Here is an 18,498-nt window from a genome sequence, read left to right as displayed (position 1 = left end):
GTTTGCACACTGCTCACTTTTAGCCTTATAAATGTATAAAGATTGCCAATGATTATTATTACCAATTTGTTAATGAAAATTTGTCATGCATTAAAATTACTGAAAATTATTTATTTTGACAGCTTTTTAATTAAAACTCAATAAATTCGCGAGACACTTTAGAAACACGTGTTCATAGTATAGCCATTTTTTTCTAACCTCCCATTTTATGTAGATATTTCAATTAATTAATTTATAATTAAGTTACGACTAGAATTACGTTATGAATTGACTAGAAATTCGGCCATCGAGTCGGCGTCACTCGGGTCCTGAATTTTGCTGACGTTAATTGAGTAAATTAATTATTTAATTTAGCAACTGGAATAAATTCCGGCCTGAATTAATTTATTGACACTATGAGAGTTTTATTTAGACTTTCTTGACTATTTACGTGGAAAATTATTTTATTTCGGCTGAAAGGACATCGAATAAATTAATTCAGAGTTACAGACGAATTATGGCGGCAAAACGAGACGTGACAGCACTTTCGAGAACACGAGAATTAACGCGTGGTTGGAACGGCTAACGGGCCCGAGACTACCAGGTTATTTACGCGAGACCAACGGAAAGATATTAAATAATTAATTATAATTAATTCGGCCAATTAATGAAATTAATCGAGGACCTTAATTAATTATAATTTACCTCCAAATATAATTTCAGCAAGACTTGATGGATTCAGAGGTTGTTCTGCCGTCGGATACGGTTCAGTAGCTGATGTTGATATCTCCAAATTTTCCAGGTTTTTCCGTTGCCTCAATAACTTCTCGCTTCTTAATGTATGCCTCTTCGCGCCAATGGATATAATTATCAAGTTAAGATTGTGTTGTAATAATAATTAAATAAAGACATGCCAGAACTGGCTGGTGGTTGGGATGTTTGAAAAATACGCATATTTAAAAATATAACAATATTTTTATTTGTCACAGCACATAATATCACTGGGTTACAATATTAAATCGTTGATTTAATTTATTAATACTATTAAATGTCTGAGCTCATGAATACGTAAATGATTGAATACAAATTATTGAATTGAGCTCGAGTAAATAAATGAAATAAAATAATTAAGTTGAGTTTAATTGAACACTGAGTTGATCGCAAAAATGTCATGATAATAGGTAACATGATATCAGAAGTTACTGAGCGAAGTAAATTATTGAACACGTTAATTACTATTTTTAATAGCACTGAATACATAAAGAATTTAGTTATTGAGTTTGAATAATAATGATCACTTAATTTAATTTAATTTAATGAGCTCATAATAAATTACACTGATTTTAATTTATTTGTTGAACACATGGTAGCATGATTGCAGAGGCTATTGAGCGAAAAATAACTTTTAATTTAATTAAGAAATTGAGCATAATGATAATCAAATAAATAATAAAACTGAGTCTTTTATTTTGATGAGCACTTGAATTAATTTATAAAAGAGTAATTAAGCACCTGTACGAGTTTCTGTTGAATTAACCTCCTCAGGAACTGGTTGTAGATCACTGGAATTCTTGATGGTTTGATTATTTATTTTATGCGGTGCTTCGGTGCTCGCAATTATAAAAATAATTATATCTTTATAGAGAGTTATGAACCCTTAATGTAATTGATTAATTACTTTTATTTATTTACTCGAGATAAGTGCAAAATTAATTGATTATAGAAAACACGTGGTGTCACTTGAAATTATATGAACGCAAGATAATAGCGTCGGTCTTCCCGACACGAGGCAGGAAAAGCTTACGCGCATGCGTCGCACTGCGCTAGTCAAGTTTGAATTGACAGACACTAGGCCCCAGTAGGTGCTGCCTCTATTTGCCGGAAGTGCAACTACATTCAAATTTGAATGTAGTTGTGATTACGCAACAGATTGATTGGAATCTGTCAATGGTCAGTACGCATTAGAATGTTATATAATTACTTAAGCGAATGGCCTCTGGAGAGCCTGGTAATAAAAATGTTAAATTATGAAATGTATCGCCTCGTTCCACGTGAAGCGGACGTAGACTTGGATAATTACCTTGTATTAAAATGTGTCTGATCACTCTAGTCGTTCACTAACTCTGGTCTTCACTTAAGCGTCCATCGCCTTCGGTCGTCCGACTCACTCTCTCGATTTTTTTGCATTCCACTCCCTCATAACTCTTCGATTCGGGTCTCTTTGATTCACCCCTGGAAAACTCATCCTTACTAAATTAATTAGCCAAAGAGAGGGACGGATGTTCGGGTCTTACTGATAAGCGACACCCGGTGACATGTCGAATCACTTCATTTACTAAATCGAGTTATAATTAGGACCCGTTATCGACCGTGGACAAATCCAAATTTAGATATTAATAATTAGTCGTTGGAATCTATTTTACCCTGTTACAAATTATTGTAAGAATTTTATAAGATCATATGAGTTTTTATATAATCATAAATGACTGCATATAATTTATAACATTTTATCTGGTAATTTTATAAACTCATATATAACTTTATAAAAAATCATATCAACTATTATAAAATCCTTATAAAATTATACACTCTTAAAATAAACCAGTGAAATTTCACTGATTCTCCAGTGAAATCCACTGATTCTCCAGTGAAATCCACTGATTCAACCAGTGGACTAAGATGATCGCTTGGCTCACTGTTTGAACCAGTGAAACTCACTGGTTTAACCAGTGATACGCCGGTGTACTACATAAATATAAACACAATAGGTTGGATTAATTTTATTTTATTATAAACGTTTATTTGAAAACAAAGTGAACTAAAAGAGTCTTAATAACAATTATATTTAATTAAAAATTATTTAGTAATAAAATAAATGATATTTATTAGGATTTATAAAAATTTAATCTGTTTCCATTTTCAATGGGCTTTTTATATTATTTAATTTCAAAATTATGTCATTTGTTTTTGAGGTTAGCTCCGAGCTATTGAAATTACTCCAAAGTTATTTATTTTTAAACTCTGTGAAAATTGTGTCATATAATTATTATTGTTATATAAAAGTTAGTTGAAATATTACATGAAGATAATCAATAAATATTACTTACTTATTGACACAATAAAACACTTAAAATACTCATGAACAGAATGCTGCTGTACCCGCGCGCTTACATATTTTTAGTTCACTGGTTGAAACCAGTGAGCGCGACGTTCACTCATTCAACCAGTGACATTCACTGGTTCAACCAGTGACTAAAAGTTCAAGAAAAATATAAGAATTTTATAAGATCGTATGAGCTTTTATATGATCATGTATGACTATATACACTACTAGAAAAAATTGAAGGATAAAAAAAGAATTCTCCCAAGCCTCTAAAAAAATTGTGTTCTGATCGATTTTAAGAGCTTGGCATTGAAATGGAAATAATTAGAAAACAATGCAGAATTTGAAATAAATTTATCCATAATAATTTGTAGAAAATAAAATTGTCTACAAAAATGATTTTATGACATTTTATGATAAGAATGATAGTTTTGCCGGAAAAGTAAAAAGATCTCAAAATTTACTCTCACTTGACTTCGAGCTCCAATAACTTTTGAACAGATGGATTTGTCGCAAAATGATAAGAGACTTTTTTTGTAGAGCGTTAAATTCCCTACAAAATTATATGCTGGGCTTATTTGTACAATGAGCCATTGCCGAGGTGAAAAATTCCAAACTAAAAAAGTTTTTTTTTTCCATGTTATTTAAACGTAAAATAGAAATTTACGATGAGCGACCTTTCAAAATTGACATTAAGAGCTCCCGTTTCCACAGGCTTCTTTTTTTATGACTAGGAAGATATTTCACTGCGGATTTTGAAAAAAAAAATAGTCGATTTTTTTGAACCGGTCTAATATATATATATATTGTAACGGGTTTTTCACCATCGGGGATCTACCGGAGTGAAGTCCGAATACACTTACCATTTTTGGCAACCTTGGCTCAAAATTTATAGTTGGGCGCCAGGTGATTTTAATATCACCAAATAAACAATTATCAAAATCGGCTCAGGGTGGCGGATCGGAGAAAGGTCAGGCACTTAAGATTACGATAAATAATTGATCAGAATTAACACGAAATAATTAGTCGTATATTAAACACAAAATAATTGATCGGTATCACAAAAATTAATCGGTTACAAACAAAACAATAAATTGCCGTTGTCGGCTTGACTTGATATAAACAAAACAAAATTGCTCGTAGTTGATCGGAAACCAAAATTAGTTCATTGCTCAAAAAAACACAGTCGGTTGACGAAATTAAAATAAAACAATTTTATTGTCCGGAGACACACATACAGCTAGTCTAAGATCCGAACTTAAATCGACCTTCACCGGGCTGATAATTCAATAAAACTTATTCTATAATTAATTTAGTATATTAAAAAATATATTAAAAATAGGTTGTCTGAAAAAATCCTGTACAGAGTATTTTTAATTATTTTTTGAAAAATGATGTTTTATAAAATTTTGCACCATCATGATAATGATATAAATTTTATCCTGACTTAAAGTATAAAACATATAGAATGTGCCAACATTGGGTTGTCTATTATTTACCTCTAGAAACTACTGGGTTGCCAGGTGTAAACAGGTACATCGATGCCAGTTACCTTCACTCGTTATGATAATTTAAAAAATATTATACCAACATAAGCGCTGTTTTATTGCGAACACGTTGATATAGGGTTGTCTGCAAAAAATTTGGTCCCAATAGCGGTTGGTGAATTTTAAAGATTTTAATTTTAACGCGTGTGGACATGAGTGACAGAGAGACCCGAGGTAAGTATACTGTGGAATAATAGAGGATGCAACATTTCAGTCGTGTCTGATAGGACCCTGAAAGTGCACATGCTCGGCACGTAAGCTATGGAGGGGTTAAGGTACTTCTCCTACTTACATCAAACACGACTGAAATGTTGTGTCTTTTATTATTACACAGTATACTTACCTTGGATCTCTCTGTCACTCATGTCCACACGCGTTAAAATTGAAATCTTTAAAATTCGCCAACCGCTATTAGGACCAAATTTTTTGCAGACAACCCTATATCAACGTGTTCGCAATTAAACGGCGCTTATGGTGATATAAGATTTTTTAAATTATCATGACGAGCGTAGGTAACTGGCATCGATATACCAGTTTACCCCTGGCAACCCAGTAGTTTCTACACGTAAATAATAGACAACCCAACGTTGGCACATTCTAAATGTTCATATTCTAAGTCAGGATAAAATTTATATCATTGTCATGATGTTGCAAAATTTTATGAAAAATCATTTTTCAAAAAATAATTAAAAATACTCTGTACAGGATTTTTTCGAACAACCTATTTTTAATATATTTTTTATTATACTAAATTTATTATAAAATAAGCTTTATTTAATTATCAGCCCGGTGAAGGTCGATTTTAGTTCGGATCTTCGACTAAGCGTTCGTATTAACGAAATACTTGACGAGTGACGTCAGAGTATGTTTACACGGCAAGACTCGGCTGGCGCAACGAATGAAAGAGAGATAATCCGCAATTCTCCGAAATACTCGAATATAAAATAAAATAAAATATAAAATAATATTGAATTTTGGTAACGCGTCAAATTGCACTGGCATAAAATTATTACTAATAATTAATTAATTAATTAATTCTATTATTATTACACGAGACGCAATTCACTTATTTAATACAAAAAAACCCAGTCGGACACTTGTCAGTTCACGCCGATGCTTCAGTTGTTCACTTATTAACAAAACTCGGGAATTTGTTCACAAAATTATCGTATTATTATTCACGTAATAACTATTACTCGCGATTTAATCGTTCTTTCCGTAATCGAAATCGTTCTTTTTAGTCGCGAATCGAATTGATCAAAAACGTGGCCGTTTTGTTCAAAGTCTATCCCGGATCTCTCGTTTCAATCCACGCGTTGAATCGATACTCGGTCAAAGTCGAAAGTTTTAGTCATAGATGGCTCTAGAATTTGCTCATCGGATAACGATCTATTATTCTTTTAAATAATATTGAACCACGGGTCGATGTCGAATTTCCTCATGTTACAATATATAGATATATATATATATATATATATATATATATATTGTAACGTAATATTTCTTAAGACTCAATTAAACCCAATAATTACTCAAAAATTCTTTACTCAATAAAATTATCCAATAACTCAAAACTCAAATTACTCAAAATCGGGCTACGTTACACTTCGCCCACCAATCACCCCTCTCATCTTCTCCAGATCCTGACGGGCGCCAGCCGACTTTTATTTTCCCGGTATCGGCAACCGGTCTAAACGTACACGTAAATTAAAACCTATAAACTATACCCTTTCGAGATGAGAGACATGACCGGTGGTAGCGGCATGTCCTGGTGCGCTCAGTATGCTAGGTTGTGGAAAGAGGGTCGCGGTTCTTTCAATGCGAAAGAAGCCGATTATTTACATAATAGAAAAGACATAAAACAACAAAACAAAACTAAATAAAATTACCATAAAGATGACGCGAGAGTGACGCGGAGGGCCCAAAAGACCCGCGGTCCAATACTCTCGGTCCATCACGCAAATAAATACCTGGGCAAAACATCAGGAACCTCTCAACGACGACGAATCACAAACTTTATACACTACTAGATAAGATATAAAATAAAATATTAATAAATAATGCGGTAATTTGCGACAACTATCACGACAAACGGCTCCAAGAGCACCATACCCAGAGCCACAAGCTCCAAAACGACAGCAGTCCACGGTCGCGGTCGAGGTCCACCATGGCGACTCTCCGACTCACCACCGCTAACCCTAAAACTCCAAACTCGACTACTGGGTCGACTCGTACACGAGCGACGCCAGGTCTCCACTTTCTTCCTCAACGATACCCGCACAACTGTTTCACGATAATCTACCACTCTAACTCGCTTACTCTACTCCATGTCTTTCAATCCCACATTCTCGCTTCTCCATCCATTCTTACCTTCACAAACATACAAGCCGTGGACTCACGGGCCTTCCCGTGATGTCACTCCCCGTGATATCTAAAGTTAGCGAATTGTTGGCTTCCTCGAGCATCGCAAACGAGGCCTGCCATCCCCCCAATAACCGTACACGTACCCCAGCTTACTTCGGGTACCACCACGAAGGGGCGGCGACATCTCAGTCGCACCTCCGCGATCACCACGTCAACCCCGAGGGCTAAGCCTGGGCCTAGTCGTCATCACTGGTCGGGAGGCACGTTATCTTGGCCACTATCCACGACACAGCTATACATCCCCCGTTGAATCCACGCTCCATCACACAGACACTCCAGAAACATACCCCATATCATACACGTACTCTATCACACACTTAACTGATCATACACATTTATACTCCATATCCTCGACTCATTCTCTACTACACTCAACTCAACACACATACTCACGTTATCTCTCTCTAGCAAACAGACTCCCACGTACTCCAACCTTCAACTCCGCCCCCTTGGCAATGTAACGTCACAATATATATATATATATATATATATATATATATATATATATATATATATATATATATATATATATATATATATATATATATGGCATCCCTGGTCAAAAATAAAACTTGGTTTAGACTTGGTCGTCTTAAATCGTGACTAAGTAAGACCAGTTAAGTCGAAACCAAGGCGAACTCACGCAACTCGCCTTGGTTTCGAATTAACTGGTCTTACTTAGTCACGATTTAAGACGATCAAGTCTAAACCAAGTTTTAATTTTGACCCGGGATTCCACGCCAAATTGACCACTTTTGAATTGACCCCTTTAGATTTGGATGAAAATTTTTTCTGTTTTTCTACCCCATCAAAAACGTTTCTCATAGTTTTTTCAAATTTTTTCACCGAACCGGAAAAAAGTTAGAAACTTTTGAAAAAAATGTATTTTTTTATTTTAAATAGCTATAACTTTTTCAAAATTCGACTGATTGGGACGTTTTTTTTTTTCAAAATCTTTGTTTTTAAATGCAGTTTAAAAAAAAAAATACAAAAAAGTTATTGCAACCTATCTTCATTGTTTTTTTTGTAGATTTTTAGAAAAAATCAAAAATTTTTCGATGTTTACCATTTTTGAATTTTGATTTTTTTTTTTTTTTATAAAACTTTGACATTTTCTGCAGATCCTCAAATTTTTTCAGAGTGATATTTTCCGCTTTATATTTTTAACTTCCCGCTGACAAAATCGACGATTTTCAAAAAATTCGGGAAGTTATTGGTTTCACCCCGATTTTCAAAAACCGGGTTTTCATCATATGTCGACATTTGAAGGTCCCAGCAAACGGGATCGGATTGAGTCGGATTCAACATTCTATCCGCTTTAACACAATTCAATGCAGTTTTTAAAATCTCCGTTTTTCAATCCGTTTTAATACGATCAGACCCGACTCGTTAGTATTGGATAACTACAGAAAATTTTGTTACCAACTTCTAAAACTTCTAAAAATTTATTAATAATGAGTTTATTTCTTTTTTTATTTACTTTCAGAATTTTATTTTCTTATAAATTTTTGAGAAGTTTGTAGAGAAATTTTAAAATTAAATTATTGTGAGCTTCTGCAATAGTTTATAATATGTTTTTTTTGATAAACTTATTTAATTTTAACTTTTGTCTCTGAAGTTATTAGAAAAATGAAATTATGTTTATTAATTTACCACGGACTAACCTTAAAGACATAAATTTCTTAATATAAATAAAATATCAAAAAGGAAAATTTTACTTGTATGCGTTTGGCTTATAGTCCATTCGATGCGCACGAAAAAATGGTCAAAGATCATTTTTTCGGTGGGTAAAGATCGATTTTGAAAAATTTTTTCTTTAAAATACTAGAAAAAATATAAGGAAAAAGTTACCATAAATTTGGAGGTAGATCATTTTTTTTTATAAAAAAATTAGATGTAAAATGAACCATCTCTGAAAGTATTGAGAAGTTATCGAAACAAACTAGTATCATTGTTTTTGGGATTTAATAACGAACAAACTGAATTTTGAACAAAGTCTCTACGACGAATAGTTGCTGAGATAAAAATTATTAAAGCGCGAAAAACGAAAAAGCGCGTCATTTCGTCCGCGCGCGGATAAACAAAAGAGTGTAACTCGGCAGCAAATCGATATTTTTAGAATTTCTTTTTTATTCTCTTAGTAAATCATATATCAACCATAAAAAAATTTGGTAACTTCCAAAATAGTATATTTTACACCTCGGGCAGTAAAATAAGAAATGTCTCAGATCTCATGTAATTGTTCGAGGCGAAGCCGAGGTCAACAAACATGTGATCTGAGGCTTTCTTATTTACTGCCCAAGGTGTAAATACTATTTTTCGCCTCGACGGAGGCGGAAAGCGGAAACTTCGTTTCGCACAGCGGGAGAAAAGTTGACGCTTTTCGCCCGGAGGGGCGAAAAAATTTTTTCGAATTTTAAATTTAAAAAAAGTAAAAATCACTTTTTGTTAAATAAAAAATAGAAAAAATGAAAAATGAATAAAATGACCTAATGGAAAATTTTGTTTGAACCATTACCCAAACAATTACGGGTGATGACAGTTAAAAAAAATTTTTTTTCATAAAAAAACCCCGCTTTGACAATTTTTGAAATTTATCAACAATTAAAAAAAAAAAATATTGTTTTAGATACGACAGAAATCCTTTTGCACTCATAATTTTATGGTTAAAAGATTTTTTTCTGAATTGCCAGCATCTGTCCAAAAATGGACTAAACGAAAACTTTTTCTTCATTTTCTTCGTTTTTGAATGTAGTTTTCAGAAAAAAATACAAAAAAATTATATAGATGGTCCTTCTATTTTTAAAATTGATTTTTCGAAAAAAATTCAAATTATTTCGAGGATTACCATTTAAATTTTTTGTTTTTATTTTTTTTTTTCCAAGTTTGAAAGTTTTCTGAGCACTCTCAAAAATTTTTAGCATGGTGTTATGAGAAATAAGGCTAGTTGTAAAAATTTTTTTTTTCAATTGGAAAAAAAAAATATATAGCTAAAAAACATTACTCTGAAAAAATTTGAGGATCTGCAGAAAACGTCAAAGTTTTATATAAAAAAAAAATCAAAATTAAAAAATGGTAAACATCGAAAAATTTTTGATTTTTTCTAGAAATCTACAAAAAAACAATAAAGAAAGGTTGCAATAATTTTTTTGTATTTTTTTTCAAAAACTACATTTAAAAAACAAAATTTTGAAAAAAAAAACGTCCCAATCAGTCGAATTTTGAAAAAGTTATAGCTATTTAAAATAAAAAAATACATTTTTTTCAAAAATTTCTAACTTTTTTTCGGTTAGGTGAAAAAATTTGAAAAAACTATGAGAAACGTTTTTGATGGGGTAGAAAAAGAGAAAAGAATTTTCAGCCAAATCTAAAGGGGTCAATTCAAAAGTGGTCGATTTGGCGTGGTATGCCCCATATATATATATTTATTGGAACTATAGACATAATTAAATATTTATAGGTTTCATATCAATAAAGTCTGATCAGATTTAATCATACATAGACATATATAACTACATATAAGTTTATATCAGTCATGTCCGATCAGATCCAATCATATATAAACGTATGCACGACTATACATGAATTTATATTAGCCATGTCTGATCAGATCTAATCATGCATATACATAAATGATTACTCTCACAGATTTGAGTCACGGTGGAAACACCGTGGAAGTGTAAACACCTTGGATCCACCGTGGTTACACGGTGGGTTTGTTCCATTTCACCACCGGGTATACACAGTGTATCCACTGTGATTACGCGGTGTATCTACCGTGATTCCACAGTGGCTTGACAACTGTGTATGCACGGTGTTTCCACTGTGATTACGCGGTGTATCCACTGTGATTCCACGGTGGCTTTGTGCTATTTCACCACCGTGATTCCACGGTGTATCCACCGCGTAATCACAGTGGAAACACTGTGTATACACAGTGGTCAAGCCACCGTGGAATCACGGTGTTTTCACTGTGATTACCCGGTGGATACACCGTGGAACCACGGTGGTGAAATAGCACAAAGCCACCGTGGAATCACGGTGGGTACACCGCGTAATCAAAGTGGGAACACCGTGTATACACAGTGGTCAAGCCACCGTGAAATCACGGTGGATACATCGCGTAATCACAGTGGATACACTGTGTATACCCGGTGGTAAAATGGAACAAACCCACTGTGTAACCACGGTGGATCCACGGTGTTTACACTTCCACGGTGTTTCCACCGTGATTCAAATCTGCGAGGGTATGTATGGGATTATAACAGCTAGGTATGATTATATCTAATTATATATAGACTCATATATGATCAGACCCCATCATACATAGACTTATATATAATTATATATGGAGTTAAAACAGCCAGGTATGATCATATTTAATTATATATAGACTTATATATAATCAGATCTGATCTTATATAGACTTGTATATGATTATATATGGGGTCATAACAACCATGTATGATCAGATCTAACTATACATAGACTCATATATAATCAGGTCTGATCAGATCTATTTATATATAGACTTATATATAATCAGGTCTGATCATATATAGACTTATATATGGGCATATAACAGCCAGGTATGATCAGATCTAATTATGTATGGGGTCATATATAATTATATATAGTTACATATGACCCCATATATAATCACGCATGATTATATATAACTTTATATAATCATATATGATCATATATATGAACATATATACCCTAATTAAAAAAAATGATTAAAAAGTATTTAAAATGATTTGTTTTTTAATCATTTTAAATACTTTTTAATCCTTCAAATCATTTCTAATCCTGTCTCTTATGGACATTTAACGTGCGAAATCATTTTTAATCATTGTTTTAAATCAGGGTAATCATATATGATTAGACAAAATATTTTTTTATTGGGCAGGTAAATAATGCTTAAAAATAGCTGATGTGATATTTAGTGCGCATGCGCAAAAGAAAATTTATCATATCATTGACCTAGAATCGGCTGATGATCGTATTTCATTGTTATGAATATAGTTGGGTGACCGATAGTGTACCAGCCATAGGCTGATAATAGAACACCGACGCTCGACCAAGCATTGGTAGCCGAGCCTCGGTCGATCGTAGATTTTTTTCGAGCATCGGCGACTTTGTATGGGTAGTAGGCCTTGGAGGGTGAAAACCTTTTTTTAAAAAGGTTATTTACTTTATCATGCTTTTAGGGTCTTGAGAACTTGAATAACCGATTACATTCAACGGCAAGTCCAACATCAAAAGACCTGAGGCCATTGAGGTTCAAACTACTTTTTTAATTTTGGCTCGGGTCGGCATTATTATTCAAATTATTCTATTTTTTAATTTTTAATATTATTTTAAATAATGCCTTAAGTGAGGCTTGGTAATTTTTTTTCCCAATCCTAGACACAGGCTTGGTTGTCACGATTGACCCAGGATGGCCCGAGGCCGTCATCCCATAGTTTAACCAGGCTTGGCGCAAGCTTAGACCAAGCATGCACCTGTCATTTTTTCCTACCTGGGGTATAAGCAAAAATAATTTTTCTCACCATTTTTCTTGTAAAATATCTAGCATACCATTAGCTGTATAGTTCGCAATGACCTTTGAAATACTTTCTTGAAGAGGGTGACCTTTAGTCAAAGCCACTGCATAAGTATCCTCATTAATTGTTTCACCAATCTTACTCAGTCTACAGCCATCATCGGTCGCACGATAATAATCCAATATTGGGGTATCCGCTATTAATATATCGAGGCTGCCATTAAGTAATCTCTCAACACCTTCAGCAACATCAGATAGCGAGAACCGTGACATATGTGTCCATAATCCTGGGCTAGCTTTTTGAACATAATATTCTGCAACGGATGCTCGTGGTGCACCGACTTTTTGTAATAGTAACTGTTGAAAAAAAAAAAAATTTACATGTATATTAGGGTGCATCATTTCAGAGCAAAAATTGTTTTTCTAAGTGTTTATGGAAAAAATCAAGAGACGCGGTCGAGTCTCGCGCCAAGTTTGTATCGAACCATGTGAGAGCGCCAGATTTTTGGCCGTATATCTATACCCAAACCAACTATCGATTTATTGATATATAAATATCATTATTAAATTAAAAAAAATCTATTGAATTTCGATCTAAAATGACCTTGGATACATGATCTAAATAAACGACTCGCTTTTGAACGCAACTTGAATCGAATCATTTGGTCCAGTATCAAAAAAGTAATACCTCATAGCAACATCTCATATGCCAAGTATAAGTATTTATCATATTTTATAATTTTATTATCCACATTTGTACTAATATATATTGTAGAAGGAGACAGAAATAGCCGTATACATATATTAATAAGAGAAAGACGACACGGCAAACTAATGAATTCTTAAAACAAAAATCTTAATTTTTATCAAGATATACACTTACGCAAATAGTTTTTTCATTTTGATTATGATTACACAATTAAAGGAACAAAACTTGTTCCTTTAATTGTTTAGCAAAACTTTGATCGATGATTCCCAAAAAACGGTTCGATAGATCAATTTGAAAATTTACAGGGTTCTTGGGGGTACATTAAGCTAAAAAAGTCCCTAGCAACATTATTTTTTTATTAATATTTGCAGAGTAGCGGTTGATTTACTAAACATCCAAAAAAAGTCATTTTTTTGTACTTACCCCGGGTCAAAAAATTACATCTGTTTTAAAATAAATGATAAATTCAAATATTTTTCCTTTAATTCAAGTTTATAAATCGTATTTATTTTATATAAGAATTTAATCTGTTTTTGCCCGTACTATTCCTTATCCAGGCTACTATCAGACTTATTTTCGTATGATATTTAGTCTGTTTTAAATCGCGTTTAGACTAAAAACAGACTTTTTTATTATAATTATTGGTCTGTGTTCAATTGTTTTTAAGGACAAATACAGGAATTTTTATAAATATAAATAATAATAATAATAATAATGATCTAGATTTATTAATTTACTTTAATTTTCTTGGTAATTAAAACATGCTAATGCGCTTCCATAATTAGATGTCACACGGAGAAAAATGTTGGCTCGAAACCGACCAATTTTTACAACGCTGTCGACTAGACTTGAAACAGGAAGTAAAGCATCCAAAAAATTATCGTGCTCTTACAAAAAATGATTATACTGTATCACATTACTTATTACGCGCGAGAAACTTATCGATGAGCTTCAATATCAATTACTTCCATACATTATAATAATTTTGATGCAGCATAATAATTTTTTATAAGAGCATAGTAATTTTTTGGATACTTTACTTTCTGTTTCAAGTTTGGTCGACAGCATAATAAAAATTGGTAGATTTCGAGCCAACATTTTTCTTCGTAGCACAAGAATTTTGATGTTTTCTTATGCCAAAATATTTTCAATTTAATCCAGTAAATAAAAGAAAATTCTTGACATTTTAAGAGTTGTTTTATCACTTTTATTCAATGATATAAATATTCAATGAAGACAACTAAAAAATTAAGCTATCAAATTTTCATTAACTGCCGACATTTTTAAACAAAAGATAGTAAATAAATAGTAAATAAAACATAATCAATTCTGCAACTTAATGTTTTTTCATAAATATTGCCCATAAATAAAAATTTTATAAGTCCATGATTTAATCTAGTTTTGTCCTTGTAAATTTTCAGAACTAAAATTTTTTAAAGTTCACGAATTAATCTAATTTAGTCTGCTCATAACGCGTTTGTTTTTTAAAGTAGCAGGTCGAAAAAAACTTAAAATTTTCACAAAAGATCAAAGTCAGATCAAATAGTCCAATCAGACTAAAATCAGGTTAAATTTTTCAGTCCGGGTAGATCAAGAACAGATTCAAATTTTTATCGAAGTTCAATAACAGACCAAGTAGTCCAAATACAGTCCAGTTAGACTAAAATCAGATCAAATTTTTCGACCCGGGGAGTCACATCATTTCATCAGCCATTTGTTTAAATCTTTCACGTCCATTAAAATTTTGTAAGACGACCTCGTCTTTAATGAATGTCAGACTAATTTAACTTATATAACTCTACATATTAATTAATTCCCTAAATATTTCCCTTATAAGTATAAGTGATAACAGGTTCTCTCTTCTTTAATTTCATTCCCTGCGTGGTCCTGTACGGAGTTTTACCTTCGTCCTGAGGTACTGAGTCAGCTAGACAGGTTTTGCAAAACACCTTAAGTTTTGCACATGAATGGGCACTGATTACATTAAGACCATCAATTAAATTTAATGTAATAAGTGCACCCATTACATCGTATATATATATATATATATTAGGGTGCTTCAAAAAAAAACTTTAATTTTTTTTTTCGCTCTTACCTCATAAAACGTTAGTGGTTGCCGAGAAAAAAATATTCCCAAAAGATGGGCTCTCTAGCTCAACTCTAAGAGGTCGCTAATTTAATTTTAATTTCCCATCTGATTAACATGGAAAAATTTATTTTTTCATTTGAAGTGTAATTACTCGTACGCTACTCAATATTTTTCAAATTTATACACAAAGCTTTAAAGCTGAGTCCTCGAGCTTTCCAAAACCCTATGACAAGTCATAATTACCATTATTCAAATGTCAAATAAAGCTATCTGAAGTATCGATTTTGTATTTCAAAATGAAATTGTTTATTTTCGACTTTTTTTGCTAGCTTCAATTGGGGATAATTATGACTTGTCATAGGGTTTTGGAAAGCTTAAGAAATCAACTTTGAAGATCGATGTATAAATTTGAAAAATATTGAGCAGCTTACGAGTAATTACACTTTTAGTGAAAAAATAAATTTTCACATGTTAATCAGATGGGAAATTAAAATTAAAATAGCGACCTCTTAGAGTTGAGCTAGAGAGCCCATCTTTTGGGAGGATTTTTTTCTCGGCAACCACTAACGTTTTATGGGGTAAGAGCGAAAAAAAAAAATTAAAGTTTTTTCTGAAGCACCCTAATATATATATTAGGGTGATCCAAAACATAACAAATTTTTTGTTTTTCTCGGAAACAGGTTCAAAAGTTTCATTTAGATAAAAAAATACGCCTGTGAAAATTAGAGCTCTTAACATTAACATTAAGAGGTTCCTCATCGCATTTTTCTATTTTCCATAAGAATAACATGGAAAAAATTTGTTTACGTCTTCTGATTTTTATAAGTAGCTAACGATGCGTCATAGGAATAATTGGCAGGCATTATTTTGTAGGTAATTGAATACTCTACAAAAAAAGTTTCCTATCATTTTTTAATAAATATAATTGTTCAAAAGTTATCTAAGGTTGAAGTCAAATTCATATTAAATTTTGAGATCTTTTTACTTATCCAGCGAAACTATCAGACCTATTACAAAATATCATAGGACCTTTTTTGTAGACAATTTTATTTCCTACAAATTATTTTTTGTAAAGTTTATTCAAATTCCGCATTGTTTTCTATTTATTTTCATTTTAATGTCATGCTTATAAAAAAAATAGTCTTCTGATCGATTTTAAGAGCTTGTCATTAAAATAAAAATAACTAGAAAATAATGCGGAATTCGAAAAAACTTTATTGGAAATAAAGTCGTAAAAAAAATTTTTTCCATGTTATTCTTATGGAAAATAGAAAATAGCGATAAGGAACCTCTTAATATTAATATTAAGAGCTCTAATTTTCACAGGCGTCTTTTTTTATCTAAATGAAACTTTTAAACTCGTTTCCGAGAAAAAAAAAAACTTGTTATTTTTTGGATCACCCTAATATATATTGTAACGGGTTTTTCACTACCGGGGATCTACCGGAGTGAAATCCGAATATACTACGATTTTTGGCAACCTTGTTCAATTATTATTAAGTTGGGCGCCAGGTGAATTTATAATCACCAATAAACAATTGTCGAAATGTAGGCTCAGGGTGGGATCGGGAAAAGGTCAGGCACTTAAGATTATGATAAATAATTGATCAGAATTAACACAAAATAATTAGTCGTATATTAAACACAAAATAATTGATCGGTGTCACAAAAATAATCGGTTACAAACAAAATAATAAATTGCCGTTGTCGGCTTTACTCGTTATAAACAAAACAAAATTGCTCGTAGTTGAGCGGAAAATAAAATCAGTTCATTGCTAAAAAAAAACACAGTCGGTTGACGAAATTAAAATAAAATAATTTTATTGTCCGGAGACACACATACAGCGGAAGTTTTAACGAAATACTTGACGAGTGACGTCAGAGTCTTCTTACACGACGAGGCGACAAGATTGCTGTTGCGAATGAGACACGGATAATCCGTAATTCTCAGAATTTCTCGAATAAAATAAAATAAAATATAAAATAATATTTTATTTCGGTAACGCGTTGAATCACACTATCATATAATTATTGCACGTAATTAATTAATTACTTTTGAATATAGTACAAAACGCATTTCATTTGTTCATTATCACGAAAAAATCGGTTATACACGTTGTTCAGTTTCATGCCGATGCCTCGGCTTGTTCACTAGTTCACGATGGCGGTTATTTATTCACAAAAAAAAAATCAGATTATTGTTCACACAGATAATATTCGTTGTTCAAACTCGAATTGGTCGTACAAGTCGTAAATCGCGTTGGTCGAAATCGAAATCGGAATTGTTCTTTTAGTCGGAGTCGAATTGTTCAAATACAAAAAAATAACGCGGCCGTTCAGTACTGAGTCTATCCCGGATCTCTTGTGACGATCCATGCGTTGGATCGATTGGTCGGACGAAGTCGAAATTTTCGATTCTAGATGTCACTAGAATTTGCTCATCGGATAACTACACTTATCCAAAAAATTAAAGGAACAAGAAAATTTTATAAATTTTTTAGTGATTTTTGGAAGGCTGTATTTTCGTGAAAAATGATCGCATCGAAAAAATAAAAAAAGCAAATTCAAGCTTGAAATCTCTAGTTTGAAGATCTTCCAGCAAAATATTTTTTTGAGCCACGGTTTTTGCGGAATCATAAGAAAAAAGTTGAGACAAAATTTATCTAAATTTTTTGGTTTTGTTTTTTAGGTCTACGGGGCCGGGAAAAATTTTTTCAAAAAAACGAATTCATGGCTCGTTTAGGAAATTTATTCTGCTACAATTTGCTTTTTTTTGTTTCTCTGTACGACAATTTGCTGCTGAGACATCAGCCTTTAAATGGAAAAGGAGCCTTTTGTCTTTGATTATTGATATCTCAACAAGTAATGGTCACACAGTAATTTAAAGGGCAGTTTAATAAACTTGAATAAATTCCCTACAAGCTCCATTTTCGATTTTTTCAAAAAAAAATTTTTTTTCATCCTTGATATCCATTTAAAAAATTCACAAAAAATGGCCATTTTCTGGTTTTTTAGTTAACTCATCGCTACTCTGCAAATATTGATAAAAAAAATAATGTTGCCAGGTAATTTTACAGCTTAATGTACCCCCAAAAACCC

The 18,498-nt window shown here is 32.3% G+C and overlaps 1 protein-coding gene across 1 annotated transcript in view; it reads right to left on the bottom strand.

Annotated features, from left to right (window-relative positions):
• Positions 1 to 18,498, bottom strand: part of LOC130678393 (uncharacterized) — a 73,172-nt gene that overhangs the window by 17,812 nt on the left and 36,862 nt on the right. The window contains exon 5 of the mRNA XM_057485544.1: positions 12,609 to 12,958. Coding sequence (XP_057341527.1) covers positions 12,609 to 12,958 — 350 coding nt within the window. The remainder of the gene's footprint in view (positions 1 to 12,608; positions 12,959 to 18,498) is intronic.

The sequence above is a fragment of the Microplitis mediator genome, chromosome 2 (assembly GCF_029852145.1).
Source record: "Microplitis mediator isolate UGA2020A chromosome 2, iyMicMedi2.1, whole genome shotgun sequence".
NCBI lineage: Eukaryota > Metazoa > Arthropoda > Insecta > Hymenoptera > Braconidae > Microplitis > Microplitis mediator.
Note: the sequence above shows the minus strand (reverse complement) of the source record. Positions and strands in the feature narration are given on the sequence as shown.